Raw genomic sequence first — 13,838 nt, forward strand, 5'->3', positions numbered from 1 at the left:
GATATTGTCACAGGATGGAAGCAGTTCCTAGTAAGGCCGCCTTTTGCAATTGACTAATAGCGAATTTGTCAATGCCAATGGTGTTCAAGTGGTGCTCCAGTTGTTTTGGGATTGCACCCAAGGAGCCTATTACTATTGGTACTACCCTTGCTTGCTTTTGCCACAGTCTTCTATTTCTATTTGTAGGTCTTTGTATTTTGTTATCTTCTCCAATTCTTTCTCTTCTATTCTGCTGTCTCCAGGCACTGCCACGTCCACTATCCAGACTTTTTTGTCTTTCTTATCAACAATTGTTAAGTCTGAGGTGTTATGTTGCAGGTGCTTGTCTGTTTGAATTCTGAAGTCCCAGAGCAGTTTAATTTTATCATTTTCTATGACTTTCTCTATTTTATGATCCCACCAGTTTTATTATTATTATTATTATTATTATTATTATTATTATTATTATTATTATTATTACTATGCCACTTAAAGATTCTGGGCTGCTCACAAAATTAAAAGAAATTACAATAAAACACACACACACACACACACACACACACACACAAAGTAAGCAATCTCAATATCTTTCTGCAAAGAAGACTTGAGCAAAAAGCCCAGTCTTCACAGTTCTTCTAAACAACACGGGGGGCATCCAGATCTCAGGAGGAATCTTGTTCAGAAGGCAGGTACTGCTATAGAGCAGGCACACTTCTGAGTTTTTAAGATATGATGTTATTTAATCAAAGGAACTCAAGAGAGTTGGATAATACTACAGGATAGAATTATCTAGGCAGATATTATGGGAGATATGAGGTCCCTCAATTAACCAGGCCAATGTCATGTAGGACTTTACAGGTAATCAGCACCTTGAATTTCACCCAGAAGCAAATACCCCCCAACTAACTTCAACTGCAGCTGGCCCCGGAGAAAGATCCACAACCCTTGGTGCCGACTCACAAGGATACCATGGTCCACTTTACTGAAAGCCACTGACAGATCAAGAAGCACTAGGATGGATGCACCATTGCTATTCTGACATGATTAAGGCTGTTTCGGTACTAAACCCTGGTCTGAAACCCAACTGAAATTCGCCTTCATAATCTGTTTCCCTTAGGGTTCTCACCACCTTTTCAACTACTTTCCCCCAAAACGGATGGTTGGAGACTGATGGTAGTTGTCAAAAACCATTGGCTCCAAAGATGGCATCTTGAGAAGACACATCACCATTTCTTTCAAGGCAGGAAAAACTCATTTTCTCAAAGAAACTAATAACCATGGTATGGGCCCAATCATGAGTCATCTTTTTGGCCCTTTAACAATCCAGGAGGGCAAAAGAATGTGATGTGTCAAATTGATGGATTCTCTTGGATGATAGAACCCATGGGTCTTCCAGCCTATTGATATTTTCAACTGTGTTGCAGGTATTAGGCGATCAGAAGAACTGTCTCTGCTGAAGCCAACCAATGAGACAAAAAAGAAAAAAAGAAAAGACAGAGAGAAGGACAAAAACAAAGAACCAGTCATAGAAGATGTTTTAAACCTGCACAATTCTCCAGTGAGTTTGGGATTGCCAGGTAACCATGCAATAGACAATACTGATTTTATCAATTCTGCTTATTTATTGGCTGCCTTCTCTATGCATTGAACTTCCAAAAGTAAGGGAAAAAAAGGCCATGTAATTAATAGGTTAAAGAAACCTTTGAGTTTGTTACTCTATAGCTAGTTTTTAACTTTGGCTGGACTGACTCAGAATGATAGGGATTATTGGGGATTGGAAATGCTGCCTTCAGGAAGAAGTATTCACTTCAGTTACACATTTTTAGGGATAAGTATTAAGTTTTGACAATGACACGCAAGAATGTTTTTTGTAGGCTAGGAAAGTGAAACAGTTCTTCATTGGTTACAGCTTTTTTAAAAGACTTGGTGTTCACGAGAAATACCAGTTTAAACCACACCAACTCCTACTGCATATGTAATTTTCTTTCTACATTGCTGGTAGGCACCGCTTATGTGACCGGCAAAAGTCCAGAGGATCACTAGCCAGCAGGAAGTCTTTGCTTCCCATCTAATGGCTATCCAGTATTTGGATGGAGCTCACTGATATGTATACTTCAACTGCGTGACTTATTATTAAACTTATTCTGCATTAGGGTTGTCCAACCTTGACAACTTTAAGATGTCAAACCTTCAAATAACTTTGGCTGCAGCCATCTTTTTTTGTTTTTCGGTTGCCATAGCAATGCGAGGGGGGAGATGCATTCTTCTAGTTTAGTCATAACAATAACTTTCTTGTGGGAACCAAGATCAAGCAGCCTAAGTGTTTGGCAGACTGGAGCTACCATTAGAGAGCCCACCAAAGTTGTTAATTGGGGATTGTGATTTATGACACACATAAGGGTGGGGAGTTCAACTTTTACTTTGTAATCTTTTTGGGGGGGAAACTTTCAGTCTTGGTTTCACCTTTGTTCATGCTGATATTATGTAGCCATTAAAATTGCTCTTTGAGGAAAGTAAATGCCTCAGAGTTCTTATTTCTACTGGTCTCATCTATCGGAACCATGACATTAGACTTGTGGACTTCAACTGGCTGACATGACTGGCTGGGGAATTCTGGGAGTCGAAGTCCACAAGTCTTAAAATTGATAAGGTTGGACACCCCTGTTCTGCACTGTGAAAGATTTAAGCATTATTCTTTCCGTGTACCCACTTGGGAGCATTCTCCCTTTTTTCTAGGCTATGGAAAGACTTAAAAAAACCTGAGGGCCATTCAATTCAGGTCTGGCACAGTACCATCTATAGAATAATTATGGTTATTGATACTTACATACTTAAAAAAAACTGTTATGGCAGGAATCAGGAAATTAAAGAAAGAGATACTATGAATTATAACAGTGGCATAATATTCCAAACCTAAGTGCATCTGAAGTTAGAAAACTAAAAGTACATTTAACTATTTTTTTTTTTTTGAGCAAGCACAATTATCCTTACAGATATAAGATTGCTGGAATTTTCCCAAAGATGCTTTTTCACAAGGCACCTGGATTTTCTTGTTTTTCTTTGAAGACGTTTCGCTTCTCCTCCAAAGGAAGCTTCTTCAGCTCTGAGCTGTAGAAGCTTTTTGGATGAGAATCAAAACGTCTTCAAAAGAAAAACAACAAAGTCCAGTTGCCTGGTGAAAAAGCATATTTGGGATAACTATGACCTGGATGACTGAGAATCTCCATAGACATTGTTGGAATTTAGTTTTCTATTGAAAGCTGCCTGTAAAACTATTAAATGGAGTCCCAAAGAGCTGTTTTTCAAAGACACATAGGTAGTTTATATTAGAAAATCATCTCTTTTGACATTCAGGGATGTTATAAACTGATAGTTTTATTTTCTGTTCTCACTATTTCAGCCAGTCCTGGCTTATATAGCAAGACCATGACCCCGACTTATGATCCCATTACTGGTTCACCGCTCCCTTCCACCATTGCATGGTTCAGTGACAGCCCCTTGGCACAACAGAGCTGGAGCACCCTTGCTTTTAGCCATCCTAACTGTGCACCAGAGACACTCGCCAAAATGTATCAGCCTCGGACATTGGTCGACAAAGCCAATCTGAATTCTGGGTGAGGAATCTTTCTCTTTGAATACTAGCATTAGACCATTTTGACAAGCCAAGGCAATGATGATTATGTGTGGTGTGTGTCCATACACAAAGTATTAATCAGGTTATCTGGCACTTTTCTCTGAAACTTGAGCAACTTCCCAAGTTGATAAGTATAGGGATAAGTATATTTCCCAAGTATAATTTAGAATTTTCTTAGAAACAAGAATATGAAGATTTGGGACGAATGAAAAGTAACACCTTGACATATTCTGTTAGGAATAAAAAAAGACTCAAATTCCTCTTTGCACTTTTGATTGTTCATAACTGGATTTCTCTCTTCTCAAACACAATTGTTTTTTCAAAGCACACGTATTTTCCTTTTATATACATCGGATTTGTAATTTCTAAGTTTGTTCATTTGTTAAAATTGAAAAACTATACAGCTACCTCTACTTCTGCTAAATGTTGTCCCAACCTTATTGAAGCTAACACTTTAAGGGACTACAAGATATAAAAAGGGAGTTTATTGAGGCTAACACTGTCAGGGGTAACATCTAGTAATAGGCAGGAGCATTACAGTGTGTAGAAATATATTTCAGGCTTCCTTACTATGACTGCATTTACTAAATCCTATATTTCTCATTCCCCCTTATATTTGTGATATCTTGTCCTTTTTTTCTTTTCTTTTTTTGCAACTTGACATTTTTCTTTCTGTGGAATTTGTGTTCTCTTCCTTTCAGCTGGTTAGATTCATCTCGATCACTTATGGAACAAGATATCCAGAAGGACGATCAACTTCTACTCCGTTTTAAATACTATGATTTCTTTGATTTGAATGCAAAAGTAAGGAGTTCTTTAAGATTTCCAATATGTCAATTAAAAAGCAAGTTTCCCTGGTGGCACAGTGGTTAGAATGCAGTATTGCAAGCTACTTCTGCTGACTGCCGACTGCCAGTAGTTCGGCAGTTCGATTCTCACCGGCTCAAGGTTGACTCAGCCTTCCATCCTTCTGAGGTCGGTAAAATGAGGACCCAGATTGTTGGGGGGGAAATATGCTGACTCTATAAACAGCTTAGAGAGGGCTGCAGAGCACTGTGAAGCGGTATATAAGTGTAAGTGCTACTGCCATTAAGGGTTTCATTTTATATTCACAACTGAATGTGGTCAAACCACAGCTTATAGATCTGATGCAGTAATACTATATCAGTTCTATTTTAACATAAGTAAAATGAAGTAGTGTAATGATTTTTGTTGAATATTCTCTTTAGTTTGACTTATCTATTTGATTTTGGGATCAAGCAACTCCAGGCTGACTTAGGGTGTTCACAAAATAAAAGAACAAAATAGAAATAGAGTAGAAACAAATGAATAGATGAAATATTCATTCACAAAACTCCACTGAGTACAAACACATGCCCAATACATACAACAAGCTCCACCCCACCTAAGACCTAGGAGAATAGCCAGTTTTTAAAGCCTTCCAGGATACTATCAAAGTAGGAATATTTAAGAGGGCAGGTACACTTCCTGGGTCATGAAAAATGCCACTGTATAATTAAGGGTACCCAGAGCACACCTGACTGACCAAATAGACATCATGGATGATAGGCAGTCCTCAAATAACGGGGGCCTATGCCATACAGAACTATATAGATCATAACCAGCACCTTGAAGCATACTGGAAATCAGTGCTGATTGCAAATCAGGGTATCACGTAGGCATACCAAGGCAAGCTGCTGCATTGTGGACCAGTTAAAGCTTCTGGGCAACCTCCAATAGGATGGTTTGCAACAGTCAAGCTATGAGATGAAAAGAGCATGAATAACTGTCTGGAGGACCTTCCAATCCAGGAAGGGATGCAACTGGTATACCATCCTCTAATATAATTTTATATTGTAATGATACTGTAGAATTGGTTCAGAATTTTCCTTAATACTTTTACAGATATTCAATCCTCTTATCTGTACTGTAATAGATTTACATTAAAATGACTTTTATCTTCTTTAAATGCAAAGTCTACATTTGTGTTTAAGTAGGTTGATTAATCTTGTACAGTGAGATCCAATTTTACTGCTAGAGTACTGAACAATAACTATTTCAAGAGCAGTACAGAGGTATGCAGACACATACATAGGGCGTACCAAACGTCAGACCCCATGTACTATTTATTATATAATATTAAATGTTTGAATTGTTGACATTTTTTCAACACTTACTCATTTTAACCATAACTTTTTAAAATATCACTGAGTACACTAAATTTTTCTCTGAAAAAGAAAATTATTAAAATATATTGCAATTGACCTATGAACACTCTGTAGTGCAACTCTCTACTCCCTTATAGGGTAAACAGCATTCTGCAGAGTGCAGATAAGGAGTAAAAAATAGTAACACACGCTCTAGTTTTGCACCATCACACTTTACTATGCTTCTCCATATCTTCCTGTCTTGCAAATTATCCTTGTTTTATCTTTGTACACGTACCACTTCATAAATTGCCTTTTGTTACATAATCTTATCAATGTTATCAACTTTGTTTTGTGCTTCTACTCAACCAGCTTATTCTTCTTCTATATACTTCCTTTGAGATTTGATACTTATTCATTCTCTATTTAACCAAACCATCTGAACTTATTTCTTTCATACTGTATTTGCTATTCAGTTTTGTATTAAGCCTACATTTACTCATCCCCCATTCATTCCTAATTCTATCACTTCTTGTATTACTAAATATTTCTTAAATACTTCATTCCTACTGTATTCAACTTTACAGTATGTCTTTGTTTCTCTGGACAGACCCACCACTCATTTCCATATTCCATTTAAGTAGGCAGAAGCATGCTCTTACAGTCTTTTTTGCTTCTTTTGTTAAAGATTAATTTCTCCCAACAGCTCACTGTATTCATGTCCCCAAGCAAAATGTCTCTAATATCATTACAAATATTCCATATATATTTAGCCATAAAAATACATTACACAGAAAAGAGGTCATCATATATCCTTGCTCAATCTTGAACAATCTTGAAAGCATTTATACTTACACATATTTTACTTCCACCATATGCCCCTCTTACCAAATTTAACAGCCGACCTTCAATTCCATATCTATGCAAAACATTCCCTATATCTTAGCATATGTTTTGCTTAACTGATCTGCTGAACAGCAAAAGCTCTGGTCAAAGTACCCTACTACCTAGCATAAAATTACAGTGAATCCATTTTAGTTTTTACCTTAATTCTTACTATCTTTTTGTTTGTATATTGCCACAATAATGGCATTTTTATCATCTCGTATTGCTACTTTCTTCAGACATTAAGTAAGTTGCATAGCTACTCCCTGAGCAAACCATATGTGTATTTTAACACTCAATCTGTATCTGCAGCCTTCTCATTTTTCAACATTATCACTTTCTCTTTATCAGTTTGTCTTGGACATTAATATGTATAGCATTGTTCCAGTTCCACACTGGAACATATCAGTGTCATTCCTCTTACAGCTGTCTAAAATACTCCTTATCTATTTTGCCTAATAAAGCCATTAAACCTTCCCCCAAAGTCTGAGCCTGGCACCACTAATTTTTGTAGTGCAGCTGCTGACATACAGTGCAAAACGTGCAGCTCTCTAGTTAACTAAAGTTACCCCATCTTGATCATCATGACTGAGTGCCATCAAGATGGCAACCACACATTTTTTCTCCAGGGCGATCTGTTCCCAACCACATCCTTCAGGTCTTCCAATGGTGTGTCCTTCTTTGCTGAGACAGAGTAATAATAATGATGATGATGATGATGTTGGAAGAGACCTTGGAGGTCATCTAGTCCAACCCCCTGCTCAGGCAGGAAACCTATACCATTTCGGACAAATGGCTGTTCAGTCTCTTCTTAAAAACTTCCAGTGTTGGAGCATTCACCGCTTATTGTTCCACTGGTTAATTGTTCTGTCAGGAAGTTTCTCCTTAGTTCTAGGTTGCGTCTCTCCTTGATTAGTTTCCATCCATTACTTCTTGTCCTGCCTTCAAGCACTTTGGAAAATAGCTTGACTCCCTCTTCTTTGTGGCAGCCCCTGAGATATTGGAACATTGCTATCATATCCCCCCTCGTCCTTCTCTTCATTAAACTAGACATACCCAATTCCAGCAACCATTCCTTATATGCTTTAGCCTCCAGTCCCCTAATCATCTTTGTTGCTCTTCTCTATACTCTTTCTAGAGTCTCAACATTTTTTTTACATCGTGGTGACCAAAACTGGTTGCAGTATTCCAAGTGTGGCCTTACCAAGGCATTGTAAAGTGGTATTAATACTTCACGTGATCTTGATTCTATCCCTCTGTTAATGCAGCCCAGCACTGTGTTGGCTTTTTTGGCAGCTGCAGCACACTGCTGGCTCATATTTAAGTAATTGTCCACTAGGACTCCGAGATCCCTTTCATAGTTTGTTTCAAAGGATTGTGTATCTGGAGGTAATTAGGCTGCTTAACTGTTGCACCTATGGCAAAAATCTGTTTATTTCTAATGTAACCTGATATGGCTTCTCTTGGCAGTATGATGCAGTACGGATCCACCAGCTATATGAGCAAGCTCGCTGGGCAATTCTGCTGGAAGAAATAGACTGTACAGAAGAAGAAACCTTCATTTTTGCTGCATTGCAGGCATGTACTTGATCTTGTTACAGAACCAGTTTTTTCTGTTTGAAGCAGCCACCTGCCAGAACATGAACACCCAAGGAGCAGGACTTGGATTGATTGTTCCAAGTGAGACCTTTCTCTCTCCTTTCTTCAAAAGTGATAAACTAGTTTGCTACTTCAAATTCTGTTTGCACATGTGTCAATAATTAACGGAGGATATTTTATGGGGCGGCTAATTCTTCAGATGTTGTAGAGTAACTGCAGCCACACAAATGTTGAATTGTGTTACCACCCAGATACAGAACATAGATCGATCACAATATAACCCCGTTTCCAAATGATGAGAAAATATAATTAATCCCTAAAGTGCTAAATTTTGAGTTTTGAGTTGGATAGAGGCCTTCCTCAGATTGGATGTGTTATACAGAAGGACAAAAGGTCCTTTTGCACATTTATTAACCAGGTTTGATTGTTTTCGGATCACTTCACAAATTAGTACTTCAAATATAAACCTAAACAATAATTAAATGACTGCAGTTCTCTGCAGGTCTAATTGGACAACAGCCACAAGAAATTGAATGGGATTTTATATTCTGAAAGAGTTTATGGGATTATCCCCTAAAGGTACCTACCTGGACAAACTTCATTTTCATTGAGTATGCAAGGCAAACTTCTATAGGGAAGCAATTGTTTGGATGAATTGCTATAACTCACATATTTATGGAATGACCTTGTTTACTTTTTGGAATATTACTTTCCTGCTCTTTTATCTCTGGTTTTTTTTGCTCACCATTTTTTTCTTTTCTTTTTCTTTTTTTAATTTATATTTATTAAGATATTTTTTCATAGAATTAAATACAAATTAAAAGAAGGAAATAAGGAAGTGCAAAAACAGAAAAGAGAAAAAAAACCTAAAGTTAAGAAATGTGACTTCTGACATTTTCAACAGATAATTACAAACGTATTGCTCTTCCTTCCGCTTGGATTTTATACAAGTTCCTTCAGATCCTCACTTAATCCATGTCTTTCTTAATCTTCAAATCCAAACCACATTGATTTTCATGTAGAAAGTCCTGCAAAGCACTTTTCAATAAAACTATAATAAATAACTTAAGAGTTGTTGTTCAGTAAAGAAATTGGTTGATGATTTTTGTTGGTAAAGCAGCACCCTGGTACAACCTTTGTGGAAAAAAATTATGAACTCTTAGTTTGGGAAAAGGGTTGCCAGAAAGTTGGAAAGGGCCATTTTTCCTTTAAATATCTCTCTTCCTCTTGTAGCCAGTGAGAAAGCAATAAACTTCCCTGAGATAAACTGGTGCCTGTTCTCTCTGTTGATGCTTTGCATGAATAAACTATAGAAATGAAAGGGAGAGGAAAAAGAAGAGAAGGTGAGAGAATGGGAAAGATTAAGGAAAGTAAAACTAGAATGAGAACCCTGGGAAAACGATACAAACATTTGGCTGCAAAATGCTGGCATATTCTCAAAGTTCTCTAGACCTATAAGTGGGATATGGGGTCCATAGATTCCACCTTGGAAACAGAATCCAAAAGGGGGGAGAGATGCAAAATAAAAAAAGAAGCCCAATAATATATATTGTTTCTGTTTCAGGTGGATTGCCCCTTTCTCTTCTATGCATGAGGAACATACTAGCTCAGGGGTAGGCAACCTTGGCTCTGTTACAATGCGTGGACTTCAACTCCCAGAATTCCTGAGCCAGCCATGCTGAAGGGAAAGGGAGAGGTTTCCAAGCTGAGCCATGCTGGCTCAGGAATTCTGGGAGTTGAAGTCCACGAGTCATAAAAGAGCCAAGGTTGCCTACCCCTGCGCTAGCCCAACTGTTTAGTAAGAGTGCAAAAGGCCCTCATCACTAGCAAGCCTGTTAAAACATCTCTTGCTGGGGAAGATGAAAGAGCTGCCTGCCTAAGGATGATTTTCTCTGCTTCTCTTTGCAGCTGCTGCATAGAAATGGGTTAAAACAAGGCCATGTTGTTTGGTCTGTTTTAATTTTTTGTATGAATAGTTTTAGCCTTTCCCAGAATGTAAACAGCCAGGAATTATTTGATTTTGATAAATACATCATGCAGCAGCCCAGGGTAAAATTAGAAATGACAGTCTATTACTGAGATGTTGTAAATACATAATATTGTAAAAAAAAAGAGGATCAAATAATTAATAAAGTCATATCTGCTTCCATTGCATTTTATACATGTAGTGAGTCAGAATATAATGATCAATTGGAAAGGCTAAATAAATTCCATTTTAAAGATATTACTGTTAACTTCTCAGTTTGTTTCCTGTATATGAAATCAACAAGCTTACCAAGATACCCTCTGGGTATCTTTTCCCTTGACTGCAGTACCATATCAGCAAGCTGACCTTATCATCAGGGTCCCAAGACTTCACAGTTGAAAGTGAAACTGACGAAGTGGAAGCAGCACTTTCCAATCTTGAAATAACATTAGAAGGGGGAAGATCAGAGAACATATTGGTATGCCATTCACTTTATTTGGGCACAGAGTCAAGGTAATATTCTGGGTGTAGGAAATTAGGTTGTGACTTATCAATGAGCATATTTTCCACCTTACCTGGTAGCCCAGGATGAGGCTTATATGGCCCTCTGGAAGTTGATGAATTGCAACATCAACCATCAATATCTGCTTGGACTAAAGAGAATTAGAGTTCAAAAATAACTGGATAATTGTACAATATCTCTTGAATCCAAGAGGAGAGGAACCTTATTATCACATTATCATTCTTCTCTAAGTTCTCCTTTTCAGGTATTTTTAGCACAAGGTAGTTTGTGCGTAATTTCTGATTCACCTGAGATTTTAAGAGATAAAAACTTTTTTTAAAATATTGCATAATTTCAGGGAAAGATAGCTTTGGGCTATTTCATAGCTCCCAAATTTAGATTTGTGGATTTGTTTGGGAGATAAACTTTTAAATTTATCTCCAATGTATTGCTGAATTAGGCTTAAAGTATGGGAAAATAAACAGCAAATTAGCAACCATGATATGCCACAATTATGCAACAATATTGCACCAATTATGCAACCATAATATGGGCCAATCATTGACATGCAACTGAAAGTATCTAGCTGTGCCTTGTTACTAGCATAATTCTTGGTTCTCCATAGGAGGATATCACAGACATTCCAAAGCTTGCTGATAACCTCAAACTATTTAGGTAAGGAAAAAGAGTGATGGTAACCACCCATATATTGAACGATGTGGATTACTTCAGCATATTTTGTTGCATTTTATTACATTGAATTTTGAAAGCAATCAATATCATAAATCTCAAAATTCAATATGATGTTAGATCAAGGTCATTTCAGTTGAATTGGAAACTGATGTGATATGTTCATAAGCCATCCTTAATATAAGAACCATACCCAGGATGGTTTACAAAATTAAAATATCGCCACAAGAAAACTCAATAATTAAATCCATTAAAATACAACTGCATGAAAAAAGATCAAATTTGTGTTTTCATAAAGAAACAAATGACTTACCTGAAATCTTTCAGGAAAACAATCTTTGTACATGAAGATGTAAAATGAATAACCAAGATATTTTCCAATTCAGAGATTTGTGGAAGTAGAAGAGGGGGGCAGGTGATAAAATGTGCATTACAATATTACAATACAAGCCCCACAATTTCCATACTTTTACTTGCACTGAGAAGTAAGCTCAAAGGCCAGGTTTTGCATGTTTTGTCTTTGGGGGGGTCACCGTAGTTTCTACTAGCCCCCCATGATTTGCTCCTTTCTGATAAAGCAGGTAAAATAGAGAAAACACATACTTCTGGATGAGACAACCGCATGGACTTTCATAATATATGAGAAATAAAACTTGGCCTAAAAAGTTGATAAATATTGTCATTAGAAGAGAGACTTGATGAAGCAATTTTTCGTTTGCAGATCCAAAAAGCTGATGATGAAAGCCTTCAAGCAATATTGGTTTGTCTTTAAAGACACATCCGTGTCTTACTTTAAAAACAAAGAAGCTGAACATGGAGAACCAATCGAGAAGCTTAACCTCAGAGGTAGAAGCTGATATTTCATATAGCATCTTATGAAGTGCTGTTGCATCTACAGACATCTCCTAACACAATAAGCATTTTTGTTCTCTGTTTATATGTCTGAGTACACATGTGTGCATGCATATACCTACCGTAGATAATCTGTCTTTACACAGTGTTTACTGCAACTTGTTTTTGTATAGTTAGAAGTGTTTCGGTCTCATTTCCTGACAAATGTCCATGACATTGTTGCCCACATAATATGTATCAAAGTGTGGATTCCACTGCCATGAGTGAAGATGAGGAACATCAAAGCCACATTTTTTTATTTTTATTTTTTATTTTATTGTAGTAGTAGTAGTAGTAGTAATACATTCCTTTGAGTTTACACTTCTGGCCACAGAAATTGTATTACCATAGCTTCACATAAATTGTGCCAGGCTTTCACTGCCCTAAGCTCTCACTCTGTGCCAACATTAGTGATCAGTGAGAGGCTGTGAAACCCCACTGGTGCAAATGCTCTGTTTATATTGCAAATCCCATATTGAACATCTGCTTATTGCATGCTTCAATGTCACTTATATTTGTCTGGGGAAAGGTCCTCACAGCACCAGTCCTCTATCATTTTAAATACATCAGATGACGATCAATAAACATCATGGTCTCCCTAAACAGTATCAGTAAGACTAGGTGCACATCAGAATACAATTACTTTGGTCTGCAAGATTACTGACATTTATCCTCTTAGTGCAGCGATCCCCAACCTTTCTATGTCCAAGGAAGGGCAGCACTGGAGGGATGGGGATGGTTTCACCTGCTCAAATGGAGCTTCACCTGCTTGCCTGCCGTTTGTGCGGCCTGGGTTCCCAACAGGACTGCTACTGCCCCATGGACTGGGGGTCGGGGACCCCTGTTTTAGTGGTGTAATACTGCGATTAATTAATCATTTACCCTTTTAAAATTGGCGTTCCTTTTTTTAATGTGCTGTTTGTTCTCCCTGTCTTTCTCATGTATTGTTCTTAAATGAAGATGAAACATAAGTTTACATATAAATTCTCTTCTGTTTTGTTGTTCAGGATGTGAAATTGTCCCAGATGTAAGTGTGTCAGGGAAAAAATATGGGATTAAATTACTCATCCCAGTTGCTGATGGAATGAATGAAATACATTTGAGGTGTGGTGACGTGAGTAACAAAACAGCTGAATGAATCCATTGTGTGCACAGAGGAGGGGCACTGATGTGCTTTTTGTGCATTGCGTTACCCCTCGGGAAACCTCATTAAGGTCCAGGTGCTTGGCTGGCATTTCAGTCCATGGTGAACCCACACAGTGCATAAATATTCCCAGATATTTGCGCACGGAAATAAAACAAGGCTTGTGTAAAAGAAAAAAGCAATTAACCAAGCCCCAGGTTGCTTTGCATGTATATCCCCCCGCCTGCCTCTATTTGTGAGAGGGGATTTTTGTCTAAAGGTCTGTGTCAAGAACTGCTTTTCCAAACAATTCTGTAAATTTGTCAGTATTTGTTCTTTGCCTCATATGACCTTCCAGGCTGAAGAACTCTTATGAAACTCAGTTTGCCTCCCTAAAGTCATTAACATCGGACAGTTCCATG

General features: G+C 37.6%; 1 protein-coding gene across 5 annotated transcripts in view; it reads left to right on the top strand.

The window, feature by feature from the left end:
• The window catches only part of FERMT1 (fermitin family member 1), a 42,287-nt gene that overhangs the window by 18,591 nt on the left and 9,858 nt on the right, over window positions 1–13,838 (top strand). For 4 of the 5 annotated variants that reach the window (XM_039359471.1, XM_039359473.1, XM_039359470.1 and 1 more), the window contains 8 exons: window positions 1,404–1,556; window positions 3,380–3,593; window positions 4,315–4,417; window positions 8,116–8,223; window positions 10,557–10,688; window positions 11,338–11,387; window positions 12,124–12,248; window positions 13,301–13,407. In XM_039359471.1, the coding sequence (XP_039215405.1) occupies window positions 1,404–1,556; window positions 3,380–3,593; window positions 4,315–4,417; window positions 8,116–8,223; window positions 10,557–10,688; window positions 11,338–11,387; window positions 12,124–12,248; window positions 13,301–13,407 (992 nt within the window). The remainder of the gene's footprint in view (window positions 1–1,403; window positions 1,557–3,379; window positions 3,594–4,314; window positions 4,418–8,115; window positions 8,224–10,556; window positions 10,689–11,337; window positions 11,388–12,123; window positions 12,249–13,300; window positions 13,408–13,838) is intronic. The other variant, XM_039359474.1, reaches the window with a different exon arrangement.

Source organism: Crotalus tigris, unplaced genomic scaffold, assembly GCF_016545835.1.
Source record: "Crotalus tigris isolate CLP2741 ecotype Arizona unplaced genomic scaffold, ASM1654583v1 scf7180000019070.2622420, whole genome shotgun sequence".
In the NCBI taxonomy this organism is placed as follows: Eukaryota; Metazoa; Chordata; class Lepidosauria; order Squamata; family Viperidae; genus Crotalus; species Crotalus tigris.